Source organism: Condylura cristata, unplaced genomic scaffold (genome assembly GCF_000260355.1).
Source record: "Condylura cristata isolate star-nosed mole 26May11 unplaced genomic scaffold, ConCri1.0 scaffold00020, whole genome shotgun sequence".
NCBI classification, from domain to species: domain Eukaryota; kingdom Metazoa; phylum Chordata; class Mammalia; order Eulipotyphla; family Talpidae; genus Condylura; species Condylura cristata.
This window is the reverse complement of record NW_004567121.1, coordinates 25,468,062-25,487,707: the sequence shown is the minus strand read 5'-3', so window position 1 is coordinate 25,487,707 and position 19,646 is coordinate 25,468,062. Positions and strand designations below refer to the sequence as shown.

General features: G+C 49.0%; 1 protein-coding gene across 1 annotated transcript in view; it reads right to left on the bottom strand.

Moving 5' to 3' along the window:
• Positions 1–19,646, bottom strand: part of ALK (anaplastic lymphoma receptor tyrosine kinase) — a 564,885-nt gene that overhangs the window by 74,434 nt on the left and 470,805 nt on the right. The window contains exons 7-8 of the mRNA XM_004686326.1: positions 13,408–13,539; positions 12,659–12,759 (exon numbers count right to left, since the gene is read on the bottom strand). Of these exons, the coding sequence (XP_004686383.1) occupies positions 12,659–12,759; positions 13,408–13,539 (233 nt within the window). The remainder of the gene's footprint in view (positions 1–12,658; positions 12,760–13,407; positions 13,540–19,646) is intronic.

Sequence of the window (19,646 nt, the reverse complement as noted above, 5' to 3'; positions counted from 1 at the left end):
ATTTATTCCTTTCCCAAAGACTTTAATGATCTCACTTGAAGGGGACCCTGACAGGCACAGCTAACTCGAGACCCCAGGAGGTCATTAGTGGGTCAAGGTGTGACAAAAATATATACATCACTATCTTTTAATATGGTTGACTTTCAGAATGAGGACATCCACTTTGCCAAAAGGAAGGGCAATTTTATGTTTTCACTGTGTCTTTATTAAGTGTTTCAGTGGCACTGTTCCTTAGGCATATGAAAGGGAACTGGAACTAATATTTCTAGGAAAGTTTAAGCAGTCATAGTCAGAGGCCGCATATACTATAAACAAGGCCTTTGATGTTTGCATTTAAAACAGTAAAGGTTGTATACATTTGATAGAAATACACCATAAACAACATTTAAAACTTAGGACAATGATAGCGTATCACTGCCTCCCAGATTCCTCTTCAGATCCTATAATAAAAATGACTATTGTAAAAAGGGAAGGTAAAAGATGGCAAGCTGGAATTTTTTATCAGTGATGGTGGGACCATTTTTCTTTGATTCTCATTGCTCAGATACATTTCTCTGCAAATCACCACTTCTTTGTCTCCCAATCTGAGCTCATGGCTGCCTCACGATTTGATCAAAGGTGTTACACACCAGGAAACCAGCCTTCCCCCTCAGTTGCGTGTGACCTCTTCACTAAGGAGGCCACACCTAGCACAGCGGGGCCTGGCTGCTGTTCTACTTCTGAGAGCCAGAGCCTGCTAAGCTCTCAGGGTCTGTAACAGCACCTTCCATAGCTACCTTTCCCAGTTCCCCAAGTCCACCGTAGCATATACTGGTTCCCACTGAGACCTCCTAAGGTAATTTCACAGATTTGATAACTGTATTTTTTCTGGCTACATTGGGCTTTCTTGAGCAGTCCAGAGGCCAGAACTGGAAGCTTTAATCCAACCTTCTACTAATGAAACCCTCCTTGACCCTGCCCTGCTGTGCTCAACCTGGGGTAATGCTTGCCACCTGCTCTCACAGAATATTGCTGATTTGGATTTCTGAGAAATCTGACCACTGGCAAACCTCAATGCCCTGGGTGGCTGGTGGTACTTACTCACCCACATTTGATTTCCAAAGACACAGAGCTCAAAGGGCATCTCAAATTCTTCCTCAAACACAAACACTGTCAACTCCTGATCCATGATTTTGATTTCTACTTTGCTGATAAAGATTTACTGTTTCAGAAGCAATCTCCTTCAGTTCCTCCTCCTCCTCTCTTTTGTAGCATGTCCATTTATCCACCTTCTCTCTTCCTTTACTGGCTTCAGGAACATGTATCTATATTTTTAGATATTAAGCTCTTTTTGTTTCCCTCCCGTAGACCTTGCTCTCTCAATAACTGTCCTTCACTCTCTAGCACCTTCAGTATCTCTCTACTTCCGACTCCTCTGTCTGCAAATGAGATCAGGTTTTACCCACCCTGGAATCGTGTCCTTTACTTGATCCTCGGAGCTCCTCTGACTTGCCTTCAGCTCTGTATCTCTGTTTGGATACTAACACCTTGCATGCCTGCTACACAACTGTTGCTTCTACTGCTCTTGCTGCACATCTCTCTTCAAGCTCTTTCAACCTGACATCTGTCCACATTACTCTAAACGTTCACCAGGTCCTTTATAACTCATGCACGGGACTCTATTCATAGCTTCTTAAACTGTCTCTCCTCTAATCTCTCTTCTGTTTAAGTTCTTTTGTGTATCTCAGTTGTAGTTGCCTGTTTTCACCTCTAACTGTGACTTTCCAATGGTTTCTCACCCTTTACTGATTAATATCCATGCATTCAACTTCCTCTACACACTAATGTCTAAGCTCTACAGTCAGAAAGATCTGGAGTTAAAAATCTATTCTTACACTTTGTTTATTTTGAAGTTCAGCTCTCCATTCCCTCAGATAGAAACAGTTTGATGCACCACTGTATAAGATAACTGTGACAATTAAATGAGACCGTATGTAATGTAGCAAAATGTCAAGAAGGAATTTTGACTTTCATGACAGCCTGCTCTCCTCCCCCATCCCGAGATTCTGTTTAGTTTCCTTGGGTGCATCCTGGCATCACGGCCTTTCAGATCTCTCCAGGTGATTCTGATTCTAAAGTGCAGCCTTGGTGGAGGCCACTGGGGAGATGGGGCCACTTAGTGCAGGAAGCAGCCTGGTCTTCTCAGTGAGGGGTCCATTTTCACTTTGGACTTTTGAGTAAGAGGTGATTCTTAATAACTAAAAGATGACTTAATGTTCCCGCCATCACCAAGGTACAGAAGATTTTTTTTTTCTGTGTGTGGGGGAAGGGAGGACAGGTGCAGTATCACCCCCAGGCAAAAACTAAGAACAACTCTGAGAGCAAGAGATCTCTGGGATGGGGGTGAGCAGGATGCCCTGAGCATGTGAAGGGACCAGAATTATCCTCTTGGACAGCCGGTCAATGTTCTCACCTATTTCTTAGTTGGAAGCTCTGGAGGCCCACGTAAATTCTTACTTTTGACCCCTTATTAATCAGTTATACCCAAGCATAAGGGCACCTGCATGTGGTTCCCAGGGCAGCTGGCAGGCTCAAGTCCTGCCCAGAGACTTCTTTATATAGCCCCAAAGTAGAGAGCCCTTTTGAGAACTTTCTATGTAGATTCCCTCACTAGGTATACACAATTTTGACTGGTTCAGGTGCCCAGAGTTTTGGTCTTAATAAGGCCAATTTCTGTCTGGATGGCCTGGAGAATGAAGCAGTTTACTAAATAATACTACTGAGTACTGCAAAGCCACACTAGATGCTTGCACACATGCTGTCTCCTTGGATATGCATGATATCCCTCCATGTAGGTATCATCATGCCCATTTTACAGATGCGGAATCTGAGCCTTGCAGAGGTTAAGCATGTCACCCATAGTCACTTAGCCTGTAAGCTGCAGACCTGGTCCCTCACTATGCTTCATATTCTTTCTGCTGCAGCTAAAGTGCGATCTAAGGTACTATATTATGCTAATACTTAGACCCTTTGAGACATTTTGCATAGGCTTTCTAGATCCTCAGAGTTGAAACTGTAGCCTGGGGATCAGCAGTGTGGGCATGACCTATTTGAACATAGGTTTTCAGGACCCATCCTAGACCTGTTGAATCAGAGTTTTTATTTTCACAAGATCTCATCCCACAAGCACCTTCATAATATAGGGGAGTTACGGGTTTCAGACCACTTATATAACTTTCATCTCACCGATTAATGATTACATGTGCAGGTGTGTGATGTAAACATGGGGAATTAACACTTGTTTAAGCCTGTAACAATAGAAATTTCGATCCATCCAGAGACATCCTCATTGATATAGGTTACAAATGTCAGTTTCTGACTAATAAACTCTTCTATATGCAGACAGCAAAGGAGACAAATGAAAAGAGACAGCGCCAGGAGCAGGCCCCCAGCAATTGTCTTCTGGCTCCAGCCTGGCCCCCGACCAGGCCTTCTCTACCTCCCTCTTGGTGGGGCCCAACAGACTTCTCAATTATGTGCTACCAGTGTTTGCCACTTTATTAATTAATGTGCGGTATGTAAAGCAGGAGCAGCATTGTGACTGGGCCTAATGCTATTATTTCCCTCATGGCCCCTTCCTCCTCTAGAGATAATCACTGTAATTTTGTCTAGAATATGCCCTGTGTTTGCTATGCATACCTCGTGGCAACTTCACAACAATCTCTTGAACCCATAAAAAATATCAGCCTGGAATTTAGGCTGGAGCTAGACAAAAGAGACTCAATGATATCAAATAATGTCCATTCTGCATGTAGCAACCCCCACGGTAGGAAAGGCTATGGAGGGGAAGTTCTACCTTCTGAAAGACAGCCGGAGACAAAACATTTGAGACAAAACCATTTGCGCTAGTGTGTATTTCCTATCACCACAAGGAAATGCTTTTTAATAACAGGTGTTCAAAATAGGATCTGTATGACTGCACTAACCTGCCACTCCTACAGGTAGTGAGGTGCTCTGAGTGTTGCCCACACTGCGGGTCAGCTAGCAGTGTCTGGAGACTAGAATTGGCATTACAGTCAGGGACATCCAAGCTCTGGATGGAGACGAAGCCTCCTTCCCAACCTGAAATGCTCCTGAAGGTCTGGTGAGAACTTGAAATTTTAAGTTTCTGGGTTTCAACGTGGTTTCCTACTAACTTTAGGTGAGAATACTGACTCACTGCAAAACCCAGTGATTTTGTACACCCTCTTATAATTCACCTGGAAAAAATAAATACCAACTCTCCAGCTATAAATAGTCTAATGAAAAATCAACCGACACAGCAAGAAGCTGGCTAGATACAGATTTTTGATAACAAGCAAATAAAATATGCTGGCAGATACCTGCAATTATGGAGACTTAAGAAATGTTGGATTCCCAGCCATGTAGAAAATTTAAAAGATGGAATACACCAACTCAGGTTTCTCCTACTTTAAGGGACATCACATTGAAATTAGTGGGTGCCAGCCCGGTATATCCATCTGCCCCGTTTGTAGAAACACAGTAGGATATGTGAATGTTTATGTAAACGTAGTTACTGAGATCTCTCACCAGTGAAGTCATGGAGTTGCTGGCAATTTTTCCCTGCTTTTCTAATTTTTACAGTGAATACTACCACTTTTGATAAGCAGAACAAAAACAAAGTAAATTTAGAATATGCAGCTATCAAAACATGTTTATAAAGAATAATATTGATATAGGAGAATATGACATTAAGTAATGAAGAAAGAGATGAAATATTTATAGGGTATTTTATCAAATTTGCACAAACCCTTTATCTACACTCTGCTCGATTCTATATCTCTGTCCGGAAAGAAATAGAGCGACATGGTAACAGTTCTCTTTGAAAAGTAAGATTGTGTGCAATTCAATTTTCTTCATTCCTTCCTGTATCTTCCTAATGCTCTACAATCAATATACAGCACTTTTGCAATCAGAAAAACAATAAGTCTCTATTAACAAGGTGGCAAGGGATGATCCTGGTGTCCCTGGGAAGAGGGACACGCTGCCTCTTTGCTCTGGGTAGGGTCAGGTTCCCTCTCCTGAAAGGTAGGCTTTGCAAGAAAGGCCAGGAAATGCTGGGGGCTACTGAGCAGTGAGGTGGGTTAGGCTGGAGACAGAGCTAGGGCTTTGAAATCAGAAGGCACTGTCCTATCTCTGATGAGGAAGGTATGTTTCAGGCCCTCGGTCTTCATTTGTCAGAGGGACAGGACTTGCCTTCCTTACTGGGACACTTTAGCGGATTACATGAGCCCAGGGCCCAGCCGGCCAACACACTCGATCCCCGTTACTTCCTATATGGGCAGGAGAAGGCAGGGAACAACATATTCAAGATAAACAGCTCACAAAAGCAGAATAGGACAAGGTGAAGGTTGCTGTATTAAAAATTTCAGTCTGGTGTTTTATCTTCCAGGTTCCTTAGAAATTATCTCTCTAATCTTATGGAAGAAAAGGTGATATTCTCTTTTGAGTTACACTATAATGGGGTGATCTCAGGCTAGCAGTGCCCTCTGTGGCTCTGTCCCTGTGTGGTGTGATAGGGATGATGTTGACAAATCACTTTGCAATCCTCTGGCTGGGGAATGGGATCAACTATATATAAGTTATGACATTTCTACAGCCTCAATGAGCCGCCATTGGAACGAGAGTGGACCCCAGATGCTGTAGTATCTGCAGGGCCAGAGACACCCCAGGAGTGTTTATTCTCCGACAGATGGGGAGTACCTGTGCTTCCAGCAGGGTGCCCCCGCTCACCCCATGCAGAAGCCACCTGAATGTGCTCTAACACTCACCATCAGCGGGAGCCACATGGATCCATGATTAACAGGTGGATTGTGAATGGGACCCAAATCCGCCGAGGGCCGGGAGGATTTTACTCACACCCATGAGTCCTGCCAGCAGTTCTCCATAGGCCTTGGTTTCATGTAACAGCAATGACATTAATTTTGAATGACTCAAAGGAATTAAATTAATTACTGCAATTACAACTGCTGTTGATTATGGCGACCCATTAGCAGTGTCCTGGCAGTGACGACAGCAGGACAGTAAGTAGTGAGAGAATGCTAGGTGCTGCGATCCCAGCCTGGGCCCTCTGCTCTAGCAGCTGAGGTAAGAATGACTTTGGCTCAGACAGCTCGGAAGGCTGCAGTTGTTGGACCCCAGAGAAACAATGAGGAGTCTCTTCAGTAGCACTTATCCTGGACCAGGGCTGTGCTCCTGCAGTGGACGTTCTGCAGTTAATTAGCAAATCAGGACGGGGTGGGTTCACAGCACCTCCTCATCCTCCTGATGCTAATGCTAGCCAAATAATGCTCTCAACCTGCCTGCATGTTGCTACTGACCAGAGGGCAAAGTGCACACACAGATCTGAATTTATGTCGGCAGTGACTTTCTTCACGCCTGTGCAGGGAAGAGGCATAGTAACGGCTGCCATTCATAAAATAACACCGTATTTATAGCATTTACTTCCATCTGGCCCTCACAACAACCTCCTGCAGCCACATCAAGTAGGATATTTTAATCTCCATTTCAGGGGAGTGACCGCCCTGAGGTCTTAGGGCTCCTTGGCCTGGGTAAGGGAAGGGACCCTATATAAACACAAGCCCCCCTAACCTGGGGCTTAGGAAATGTAAGTGACTTGCCCAAGCTGGGCTCAAACAATGGTGACTCAAGTGAAGTCCAGTGAAATTAGGGTGTCTGCAGATTTGGCTTTGGAGTTGGACAGCCCTGGTTTGAATCTTGACTCTGCTCTTTACCAGAAGGGTGACCTTGGGCAAGTCACTTAGGTTTCCTAAGCCCCAGTTTCCCCACCAATCAAGAGGGTATCATTCTGACCATGAGACAATGCCCAGGGACAGTGCTCCGGCACTGTGCCAGCCTCACAGGAGGGGAGAGACACTTTCAGGTTCTCCCAAGGCTGGCTTTGTGTTTATAAAATGTCCCTTCACTCACCCAGGCCAAGGGAAGCTTTCTTTCTCTAAGAGGTGTAAAGAGCTCAGGGTATTTGGGGGCTCTGGCTAGGAACTTGGGCTTGCTTTTTTTTTTTTTAAAGACTTATTTATTTGTGCATACAGAACTGGGGTACAGTCCAGAGGTGCAGGGGCGGTGAGAGGGTTCACTAGAGACAGAGTGGGGGGCAGAACAGGCTGACTGATGAAGTTCACTGCTGAGGGGAGCAGCGGGCAGGTCAGGAGAGGTCTGCCGCGCCATGTGGGTCACCTCCAGGGTGGAGATCAACCTCATGGTGAAGTGGATGTAGCTTCTTAGTGCTGTGCCTTAATCTGCTGCGCCACCAGGGAGGGCCCAGGCTTGCTTTTTCATGGATGTAGCAGCTGAGTGATCCACAAGTAACCTGAATGCCAAGATCTGTCACACATAGTAAGAGATTCATGCTTCTGTTGAATAAACACCCCAAAGAGACCACAGCCGCAGTCTGGATCTATTCTGGGTGCGGCCCCCACATGGTGGGGCTAACACTAGTGCTTGCCGGCCACCCCTGGGCGAGGAGGCTCTGTGCCCATCCTTCTGCAGCCGTCTGCCAGGCTTCTGAGAGCCCATCCAACCCAGCCAAGTCCATGCGTTCTGATCCCACAGAGATTCGGCCATTGAGTTTTAAAACAACAGAAAAGTTCCTCTCCCTTTCCTGCTTTGAAAGTCCTTTGCTCCTGGGGAGCAGGTGAAGGCCAGTCTGAAGATGCCGGATACCCCTGGCCTTCACCAGGGAGCACAGGCCCTGTGTCCAGGGTGAGCACTTCTAGCCCAAAGAAGCTACATGCCATAAACCAGAAAGGCACTGCCGAAGGGCATCCGACCTTGTGCACCAACCCCCTGCCTCAGGGGGTCCTTCTTAGGGGAACCCTGAGCAGGGCGCAGCCAGGGCAGGGGGCAAAGCCAGGTGATCTGGCTCCTCTGGGCTGCACTGGCTGTTTTCTTTTGTTTAAAAAAGTTTTAATGCTTTATCACTGGTTCACAATACTAGAAAATTTTGGGGGTGCATCTTCCCTTCTGTGTGCGTATTAACCTCATTTCACCCACCACTGTGATTCGGGAGCCCTTTGGGGTGGATGCCTGTACCCCTCCTCTTCTGGGTACCTACTGCATTTAGAAAGCTCCTGAGTTATTTTTGCTGTGATCTGTTAGTTTCTTTGGCTGTTTATCTCTCACATAGGAGAGAAACCACCCGTTCTCATTGTCTTTTACTTTCTGGCTTATTTTCCGCTCCGCATCATCACCTCAAGTTCCACGCATGCTGGCAAGACTTCATCTTTTTGAACAGCTGAGTTGTGCTCCATGGAGTGTACATACCACAGCCTCTTCACCTGCCACCGGGTTCTGGGTTGTTTTCCATGTTCACTTGGAAAACAACCAATCATTCAACAAGGGCTTAATCTCCAAAAACTATCAAGAGCTCATACAATGCCAGGACATCCAAACAAAAAACACCATCAAAAATGGGAAGATTTGAACAGACACTTCACAGAAAACATGCAAACGACCAACAGGTGCATGAAAAGGGGGCACTGATTACTAGGGAAATGCTAATCAAAACCCCAGGGAGACACCACCTCACACCTGGGAGGAGCTTGAGCGGAGAAGACTGGAACCAATACATGCCAGGGGTGGGGGGAGCAAGAGAGGGTCCCTCACTGCTGATGGGAATGCAGGTCTGTTGCCTCTAGGGAGAGCCATATGGAGATTCCTTAAAGTCTTAAAATGGGGCTACCATTTGACCAGCAATCTCTCTCCTGGATATTTATCTGAAAAGTAATTAGACACAAATTCAAAAAGACACTTGCTGGTATAAGGACACCCTCTGAGGGCTTCTCTCTGCAGGCTGGACAGTCCGTGTCCACGTGGAGGAGCCCACGTCACCTTCTGCCTGATCTCAGCGCCCCTGGCGGCTAACTGCAGCCAACCCTTTATCACTGTAGAATGACGTCAGGGGCAGAAGGCCCTGGCTGTGCTCCAGGATCCCCGAGAAAGAGAGAGAGAGAGAGAGACAGAGAGACAGAGAGACAGAGACAGAGACAGAGAGAGAGAGAGTGTGTGTGTGTGTGTGCATGGAGAGGGCAGAGCTGGCTGTCACTCTGGCAAGGTCAGAAAACCAGTAGCTGGGAAGTGGCCTGCCCTAGGGTGTCACCACCCATCAACTGGTCCTGTCCCACTTCCTGGGTCCCTTTCACTCCAGCAATTCATAGAAAGAAAACAGCTTTCATGTGTTGGATGGAGCACGAGAATGAGGTCCATTTGCCCCCTTTGTCCCCTCCATCCAGGCCTGTTCTGTCCTGAGAACATGGTTTAAAATATTCTAGTCACAGGCAGGCTATTCAAATAAAATAGAATTTCAAACCACATGGGGCTTGTTGAGACATTCAGGCTTCTAGGATGTGTGAAAGGCAGGGGGAGGGGCGGGGACGGCCCTGCGCTCTCAGTCCTCTTTATTACCAGCAGCTGCAATGCTAGACACATCCCCAGTGCCTCCCCGCACAGCGGACAGACGAGAGCAGGACTGACAGCCAGCAGCACATGACAGCCACCACCGGGCTCCCCTCCTCGGTGGCAACTTTAATTATTTGAACTGGAGCTCAGCAAAATAAAAATAAAATAAAATCAGAATAAATTGTAAATGGCTTCCCAGCTTCCTGCAGAGAATAGCTGTGGAGGGGAGTGCGGTGTGTGTGTGTTGGAGTGCGGGGGGAGCGGTGCAAAAGAACCCCATCGAAAAAAACAAAACGGCCAAGCTCACTCTTGTTTGCGACTGGGCTAGGCAGAGGTCTTTAAATATTCATGCCCCATATGCAACTATGTAGGGCCCTGGAGGAGGCAGGGCCTGCACCAAGGCCAGCAGCCGTGGGCATCGGGAGGGAGGCTGGAGCTGGAGGCGCTTCTAGAATGTCCTGGAAGCTACTGCCAAGGAGGCACACTCTGGCTGTCTCTCTGTTGTTGATAGCATCTGACCGGCTCCACGTGGCTCCAGGGGTGCCCTCCACCTCTGTCATCTCTGCATCTGTCTTCCACCCCATCATTTCTAACATTCCCTGACCTCTTTCTAAAAGGCAGGGACATCCCATTTTGGGGGGCTACAGGTGATGGGGAAAAACAGCCTAGGCTCAAAACACACTTATGTACTGTGTAATGAGCACATCCACGGCCAACTATTCCCAAGTGTCCGTGTGCAACCCAATCCTCAGGACAGGTTTAAAATGCAGACCCCCAAACCCAGGACTGGGCTCAAGCATTTGCATCCATTACTTTTTCCAAATGACTGCCACAGGTGAAAAAGACCTACTGGTCAGTCTGTATCTAGGTTTTCATGGAAATGCATGGCCAGTTACACCAGCTCCCTGTAGAATCCACTGATGCTTGGGTTCTCGAGGAAGCGTCCTGAGATATCCTGCAATTACCTCCACCCCTTAGAGGACTCATGGGCCAGCACTGGCCTGGGGTCACAGAAGACCGTCAGCAGTGGGCACCCGCTGGGGAGCTCAGCTTGGGCCGCCTCCTGTCGCTGTGAGCCTGACCTTCATCAGACACCTTTCCCGGGCTCCAGCTAGTGCCTGCTCTCCACAGTGAAGGCCCCTTCCGGTTGGTGGGGCTGGAAGAGCCACGTCAAGCTCCCTGGGCCTCAACGAGAAGCACCCTCTGCTTCCCTGGCCTGGAGCTCAGCCAACCTGGGAGGATGTCAGCTTCCTGATTCTGCAGTTACGGTCTGAATAAAACAAATAGCAGGGCTTACACACCTGGAAATGCATATTTCTATTTCGGTTATTTATTTTCCTGATGAAAACATTTCCCCCAACACTGGGAATTCAAAGACCCATCAGCATCAGATGAACGGCCGGAAAGCCTGAATGTGAAATCCCAGCGAGCTGAGGGGGGATGGACGGGCCGCCCGCCTTCCCTTCATTACTCCTGCTGAGCCGGGTTCTGGAAAAGGGCAGGAAATAGCAGAAATCGCCCAGAGCAAACTCGACTGCAGGGAAAATAAAACAGGCCAGTAAAACAAAACACCTGTTTAAGCTATTGATCAACCCAAAGGTTATTAGAAAAATGATGAAGCATTAGCAAAATGTCATTTTTACCTTGTCACTTCTTTTTCTGGAATTAGGCTCATATTAAACCCGGTGAAGAGTAAATGTAAAGACCAGATGCTCACGTGGGCCGAGCGTCTCTGCTCGTTAGCTTTCCCGTCAGCAGCCTCCTCTCTGGGTGCCCGCTCTGAAGCACCTGAGATGTATCAACGCTGGCTGTGTAATTCCACGCTGCACCGGCAGCGTGGGTTTCTCAAATACAATTGAATGTAATGAATCTATTTATTTGTGCCCTGACTTCTTCCCTAAAGGATTGAAGGTAGCTCACAGAGCTCCAGAAAGTCTGGTTAATAAGAACCCTAGAAACAAGAAGAAGAAAACTAGTAGACGGTGGGGGGCGACGGTGGGTTAGAAAACAGAGTGGGCGTGAGGCTGTCAGAGGACCCAGCACGTGCACCTCTGCTCACCAAGGGGAGGCTCGGGCCTGACCCGCCGCTCCTCTGATTCCAACAAACTCATGGCCAACCTCTTTTCCGTTCTTATTTGATTTACGTCTGGGAGTCTTTATCTCACAAAAAGCCTAGAGGCTTGACTCACCTGTGTCCCTCAGGAGGGTCTTCCGTTTCCTGCACCTCTGGGGGCCCATGCCCCCCTCCCCAGCCCAGTCAGGTCAACCTAGCAATGTCCACAAGCAAACTGCTCAGAAGGGGCATATGAAGCCAGAAAGGACTGTCTCCTGTTGCTTCCAGAACGCGAGGACTGGCCATATGTGCTTCTTGGCAGGACACTGAGGCAGGACACGGGGAGGGAAGTTCTCTTCCCCCCATTCTCTTTCCAAAGGTGCGGACAGGTGCCGGTGGCTAACTAACGCCCGTAACACTCACCTTGTGCCCGGGACTGCGACAGGCCTTTTCCATACATGAACCTATTTAATCTCCTCCCCACCGGGCAGGCACTATCTATCTCCAGGTGACGAAGCCGAGGTCCTGAGAGGCTATGAAAAATCGTGCAGTCAATCAGTGGCAGGGGGTGGGTTGGGGTACGTGCTGGAGAACCTGGCCTGGAGCCAGGTAGTTGATTCCAGGGTCCAGGAGTTCAGAAATGTGGTACCAGCGCCTCAGTCTTCACCCCGAGGAGGTAACAGCCACAGGAGGCAGCTGAGAGAGCGGCTTGGAGGTACCTCACCGAATGCCACTGACATCTTAGTGAAGGTTAAGGAAATCAAATCTCAGATGTGCTACACATCTGAAATGTATTGTGAAATTTGAAATGTACTGTGAGTTTGGTATTTTTAAAAAGGATGCTGCAGAAAGACGTTTGTAAATCACTGTTACCCTCCCCTGCTATGCCTTGGGAATCTTTTCTGGGTTTCAATTAAGGTCTTTCTGCAAGTAGTTCAGTGCAGCTGAGAATGGGTGTCTGTGGTGTTTCTTTGCAGGTGGGACTTGACCCTGTTGCTGGGTTATCTTTTTCTAGAAGATGGCAAAATGGCCCTGTCGTCTTCTCCTCGGGAGGGGAAGCGGGACTGACAGCACTGGGCACATTGCTCATTGGAGGTGCCAGGGCAGGAAAGGGAGAAGTCAGAGAGTCAGGGCAACACCGAGACTTGCCTCACATGGAGAGTTCCTCATGGGTGCAGGGAACGTAGTGCTGGTCACAGTGGCGCTCTCTGAAGCGGGGACGTCAGCGGTGCTCAGCAGCAGAGCGTGGCCTGGGCAGAGAGGGAGAGAGTCAGGACTGCACTGTCATCAAGCCCGGAAGGTTTGGGTGCAGGGGGAGTGGGTTCTGCATCCTTCCTCTCTAGCCTGGAATGATTTGCAGGCCCTGCCTTGTCCTGCCTTCAGGGGATAAGACAGCCCCTTGCTACCGTCACACAACCTGGTGCATGTGACGGTCTTCATTCCAAATAGCCATGGGCGCGCTGGGGCTACTGCCTCCCTGATGTGCCAAGGTCCACAGCCCAGGTGCACCCTGAAGCATGCTGGGACCCCCAGGCCCTCCTGCCCTACTTCCAGCCAGGTCTTCCAACGTCTCTAGGACCTGTGCTTTCTCCTCCCCCCACTGGAGAGCAGCTGTCCTGATGAGGAAGACTCATTTCTTGGGTCATCTAAGCACTGATCTGTCTGAAAACCCAGGAGAACACGAAACTCCAACCCCGTGTGGTGGTGGGGAGACTTCGAGAACTGCAGACCCTTTTCCAGATGTGGACTGCAAGCAAGACATGCGGTATTCATTTGTACTTTATCTCTCGGCAAAGTGTGCATGGAGCTACTGCCAAGTGACACATTTAGGAGGCCCAGAGCAGAGTCCTGAGGACCAAGCGGGACACTTAGCAAGCACGGGCGGAGAGCAGCAGTACCTTGGTGGCTCTGCAGCCGAGCATCCTTTAGGGTCTTAACCTGCCAGCGGGGCGTGGGGCGTGAGAGCGGGCCTTGGGCCCAGCCACAGAAGCCATTTTCGAAGTTGCAGTAAAAGCCAGCAGGGAGTTTACCTGTAGGGAGAACACGGAGGCGTTGTCATTTCAGGACTGCTAAAGGCAAAGCAAGCCGACATGGAGTAAAATTAGTCAGGCGTGGCCAAATGATTCACATTAGAAACAGCTCCCCAGAAATCCCGATGAAGAAAACTCCCAACCTTCCTTGTGCGGCAGCAAAATTCTGTAGTCTTCAGAAAATAAAGTAATCATGAACAAACTCCTCAGTGTGGGTCCTGATGAGCTGGATTTCGGTGTGATAAGCAGAAGTTCAGAGATGTTAGCACCCCAACCACAGCTGCACAAGCTACAGGTCACCCTGCTGGGATCTGACCCAGGTCTTCTGCTTCCAAACCCCGTGCTCCTTGGACTGGGCCACCACGCACACGGCACCTGACGTGCAGGTCAGCAGCCACGGGGGTGTGGGGCCGCAGCTGTACCTGAGCAGGAGCTGGTTCGGAGCCCACAAATCACCCACCTGCAGAGTCGCCTGTGGCTTAAACTTTTCTCTTCCCACCCCTGCCTGTCCCAGCCGCCTTAAGCGAAGCCACACGGGCGGTTCTGGGCCCCGAAATGGGAATGGATGATAGGCTAAGGCGTGCGGCACTCGCTCAGCTTCCTGGAGTGGCTCAGGAGAGCGTGGTGCAGTGTGCTGGGGAGCCCCTGCCAGGCTGGGCTCCGGGGTCCTTGGACTCGGTCCCCTCCCGCCTCCGTTCTTAGGGGACAGGTTCTATAAATGTTATGCTACGTCTGAAAGTTTGGGGTGGTTTATTACTGAAGCATGACCTAGCTTCTCCTGACCAAGCAGTCCCAGTCAGTGGGGCCCAGAGATTGTGCTGGCTCAGCAAACAGGGCACGATTACCTTTTCTCCACATCACACTGACCTCGGGTCCCTGGGAAGAGGCCACAGTCAGCTTTCTGGACCTCGTATTTCCCAACCGCCCGGAAGCAGGGATGGAGGGGGTTAGGGAGAGTTCACGTTCCCCAGCTTGGTGGCTGCCGGGGTACACTCAGCCCTGAGGCGTGAGTGGCCATCCCGGGCATTCATCCCAGCGTCCACCATCCCGGCGGGGCCTTGAGGAAGCAGCAGGACTAAGTCTCCTGGAGGAGAAAAGCAACTCTCCAGCTGAGACCCACCGATCTCCACGTCCTTCCTCTGTCAGCAGCCAGCTGACAGAGAGAGCCCTAAGACTTCCTGACTGTGACAGCACCTTGGTGAATTATTACTCACTTCCCCCCGATTCTCTGTGCATTTCACACGGAGGCAGAATTATAAATTAAAACAGGCTGTCACTGACTTTGAGCATCTCTTCCCATTTATACACCCCTGAAGAAATCATTTCCCCCCCAAGCCCCACGTTCTTCTGATTAAATATCCAAAGGCTAAGGAGATCTTTCTGTTTTATTTTTTATGCCCCCCTCAAGGGATCCCTTGTCCAATTCTCTTGCAAAAACGAACTGGTAGCTGGACATGACCTTCCAGAAGTGTCCTTCACAGCGAGCTTTAAACCAAGACCACAAGGGAAGACTCCGGCCGGCGGCGGGCTCCTGAGAGGAGGCGGCGGTGGCCCTGGCGGAGCTGTGGCTGGCACAGCACCTCAGTCTCTTTGCCTTTGCACAGGTGGAGGCAGAGAAATGAGCGGGTGCTGGTACTTGAACAGCATTAAGCCCCTGACCCTTGACCCCTGGGCCTGGGCCTCGCTTCCTGCTTACCACTGTGTGTGTGACCTTAGGCAAGTCACGCCCTTCCGAGAGCCCATAGCTGAACTTGGGGTCTTCACGGGGAGAGAATGTGGAAGCATTTTGAGGATAGCAGAGTTGAGCCAATAGAGAATGGAGGTGGCATTATTAATTCTTACCTGGGCTGGGGAAACTGAATACTACCTGGGGGCAGAGACAAGTCCGTCACCTGCCTCTGGGACAAGCCTGTGGTGCCCGCGCCTTCACCTGGACAGGAATGAGGACAGTCTGTGGCATTCTCCACCCTCGGAAGCCCATCCTTGTGTTGGCTTGGCAAAGGGTCCAGGCTGAGCTGGGATGGGAAGCTCCTTTGTTTTCAGGTGATTGAGTAAAAGGAGAGGAGGTAGGCAGATAGGTAGGCCGTGTGACAAAACCTGGGGGCAGGGCTGAGAGGATTCCTGTCACTCAAGAACATCAGGGTGCGCTCCGCAAGCAGCTGCCCCCCAGGGAGCTGGTGGCCCCAGAGCCATGATCCTTGCTGGACTGGGCTGGGTTTGGGAGACTGCTGCTGGGGCCACCTGCTGCCACAAAGCTGGCACCCAGATTTGGGTATCCCCTCCTCCTTCCTCTTCTCTTTCACCCCAAGCACTAACTCAGTGCTTGGTGTATGTGGCATCTGAACACTTACTTGCTGCATGGGTTCAATTTTCTAACACCTTGCTACTCAAACAGTGGTCCAGGGACCAGTGTCAGCGCATCAGCTGTTAGAAGTATGGAAACTCGGTGCAGCAGACCTCTCCTGTCCCGCCTGCTGCTCCCCTCAGCAGTGTACTTTGATGATCTGCCTGTCCTGCTCCCAACTGTCTCTGGTGAATCCTCTCACCATCCCTGCACCTCTGGCCTGTACCCGGTTCTGTAGGCATAAATAAATAAATCTTTAAAAAAAAAAGAAATATGGAACCTCAAGCCTCTTGATCCCCCACTGAATCAGAATCTGCTTTTAACTCATGCGCTGGGTCAGTCCCATGACCCATAATGTGGGAGAAGCGGTGCTCTGACCCACTCCCTTCTTGGGCTGCAGCCAGTTGTTTGACTGGCTGGATGACCAAATTGGGCTGGATGTGGGGGAGGAGGGGTCAATCAATCCTGCAACATTTGGCAATTATGACACCTGATTCCACTCTAAGAGAGACAAATTGATAGACTCTCAGAGATATGACCTAGCAGCAGCCACAGGAGCTGCGAAGTATAAACTCCAGGCCAAGTGACGCTGCTTGTCCCTCCTGTGTGACAGTCTGTTAGCACACTTGATAAATATGTGCTATGCATTTCCTTGAAAATATGGAGCTATGGGGAAAAAATACTAGAAGAAAAACAACAAAATCTTATGGTTCTTTCTGAATGCCCGAAAGAGGGGATTATGGGTGGTAGTTATTTTCTCATGGGCATTTTTCTAAATTTTCCAACCATTGTGGTTTATTTTACAATAAGGAAATAAGCTTTTCAAAAACTTTGCCTGGGAAGAAGAGAATTCCCCCAAACCGATGAGGATATTGTGTGCATGGAAGAGAAATAAACTGCCTAAAATTCCCAGTGAGTCGATGGACTTTCCAGGGAATGAAGTGGGACACGTGACCCTTTTTCGGGGCTCTGCATTCCAGTGAGGCCACCACTCAGCACACAGGCAATCTAGAAGACATCCACAGAAGGGTGACAGCGTCCTGGGGAGTGTCACTTAGATCAGCAATGTCTGATTGGAAATCAGCGGTGACTGTACCGGAGAGGAGGGAGGCGGGAACATGACCCATGGTGCATGGGTTTGAGGGAAGGGGCTGGAGGCTGTCCTAATGGAACGGTGAAGGGTAAGGGCAATGACACCTTCATTTCAGACCCCACTCACCCAGGCCAGAAGTGTCACTCAGGGTTGAGTGTGGTCAGCTGAAGAACTGCCAGTGTGCTGAATCCCTTCCTGGGAATGTAGAAATTGAGGTGGGACTCAAGAGAACACAACCTACTTTTTCTCTTTGTATTCCAGCATGGTAGCACTTGGTTGGCTACTCTGGTCCAGTATTAGGGACCCTCAAGGGGTCACCATTTGCTCCGAGAAAACATTTTAGTAGCTTCCGATGTCCTGGGAAGAACCAGCATACTCAACAGCATTGTCTTAAATGTATCCTGGACATCAGTGGGTCTCATGTTACAAATCACATTACCACTGAGGAAACTGAGACCCAGAGACGGGATGCTGACCTGAGTCCACCTCCAGTCCACCCCCAGAGGTGATGGCAGAGACCTAGGTTTCCCTGATTTCTCCTAGCTCCTTTCTCCTGGGGTGAGGTGGGGTACACAACAAGGGTTCTGCTAACGACTGCAAACTCATCAAATAAATTGGTCTGTTTGTAGTGGTGCAGAGTGTGGGCTCTGGAGTCAGGCTGAGCCTGAGTCACTCACTGCTTAGCCGCTGGCTAGGACTTTGAGCGTGGACTCGGTTGTTGCTCTGAGAGAGGTACAGGATATTGCACAGGGCTGTTGTGAAGAGCAAGCCAGTGTGTGAATTTTAGAGCAGTAACTGCTCAGTTCACATAGTAAATGCTCAGTTCATGTGGAGCACTATTAGGATTGCTGCTATCTTTGTGGGGATGGTTTCTAGAACCAACATCAGTCAGTGTGATAGGGAAAATAGCAAAACTGCCAGAGAGAATTGGGCACATGAGTAAGGAAAAGGATCTGTGATGAGTACTGCCAGGATCAGAGTGACAAAAAGATCAGAATAACCCGCCTTCTGAATTGAACTCTCCTCCCAGCCACCGATTTCTGAAGCAAAGAACTCGGTGGGGATGTTCTCCAGGGTGGAGCTGTCATTCTGACAGCTGGTCGGAGCAGCTTTTCAAGTGTGGTAGGAAAGACCTGCGGGCCCCAGGCACCTGCCCTCCAGCTTGGAGTTGGCCCTAGAAACCTGCTAATGACCATCCTGGATCGGTGGGGAAATGCACTGGGCCCACAGTAATGGGCTGCATCCCGCTGGCTCACGCCCGAACCGTGGCTCTGTTCCTGACATGCTGTGTGACCCTGAACAAATCAATTACCTTCTCTGTGCTTTCATTTTCCCAATTGTAAATCAGGCCAGGGCCTTAGCTGACCTGTGTCCCAGCTGGGTAGTGGGACTGTAACTTTAAAAAGGCAAAAGCGAACATCACACAGCTCAGAGGCACTGCTGGAAACATTGCAAAGATGTACAGTGAGAGAGGAACACGCTGCCTGCTAGGGGCAATGTGAGCAGCGGCTTCATCTTGGTGTGTGTGGGCAGTGAGAGTTCTGGAGAAAGCCCAGGTGCAGAGCAGTGTGGGGACAGCAAAGTGTTTACCTGCAACTCTCTGGAGTTTTAGCTAACGAATCATAATACCATCATAATTGGAAAATGTCATTTGAAAAGGAAATTTTCAAATTGAAAAACGGATCTCATTTAAAAGAGACTAAATGAAACCTTTTTTTTTTTTCTCCCAAAGGCAATGAAACCTCTGGATGACCTGCTGGATGCTGTGATCTTTCTAAGGCTCTTCTGCAGGTACAGTGCCTTGGGGCCAGTGTATCTGAGGCGCCAGGCATTTACGTTCGGCTCTGCACCCACATACACTGTGGCTCTGTTGCTTCATCCCCTGGTCCTGACAGTGGATGTTCAGGACGGGTGTTGAGCTTACACTTCTGCTCCAGGATCTGGCACATTTTCTGCATCCACATTATAGGTGTTCTTTGGGTGTTTGTGCTCTGCCTGGCAAATCTGTAATAGCCTTTGGTATACTCCTAGCCAGGCAGCTCCTGAGAATACTGTACTGGCATGAACACTGGGCTAGGAATCCAGTTCTATCCCAAGTACCAGTGAGACTTCAGCAGTTTGTTTTTCTCTGTTTAGTACAAGTTTCTACTCATTAATTTATTATGATCTACACTGGGTCTGTGGCCACTGTGGCAGAAATCATTTGAGATGATGGGGCTGGGGGGAATACCTGACCTAACCAGAAAGAGAGCCATGGAAACCTCCTCATAAAATGCAACTAATGCAAACCCACTAGGTTGGCTAAAGTCAAAACACAGAGAATAACAAGGGTTGACAAGGATGTGGAGAAACTGGAATCCTTGTACATTACTGGTGGGGATGTTAGAGGGCTCAGTCACTTTGGAAACAGGATTTCCTCAAAATGCAGAATATAGATTAAGACCAATTCTACTCTTAGCTATTTGTCTAAGAGAAATGAAAACATCTGTGCACAGAAAAACTTGAACAGGAATGCTTATTTTTACATCATTTTTGCATTTTTTTTCATCTCACTTGTAATCCCCGTGGGCTTACTTATAGGGGATGGTCAAAGGAGGCAGCCCAGAAGAACCACTGGTGTGGGGAGACCTGAGGAGCAGGGAGAAGGTTCAACTACACTGTGGCGTTGGG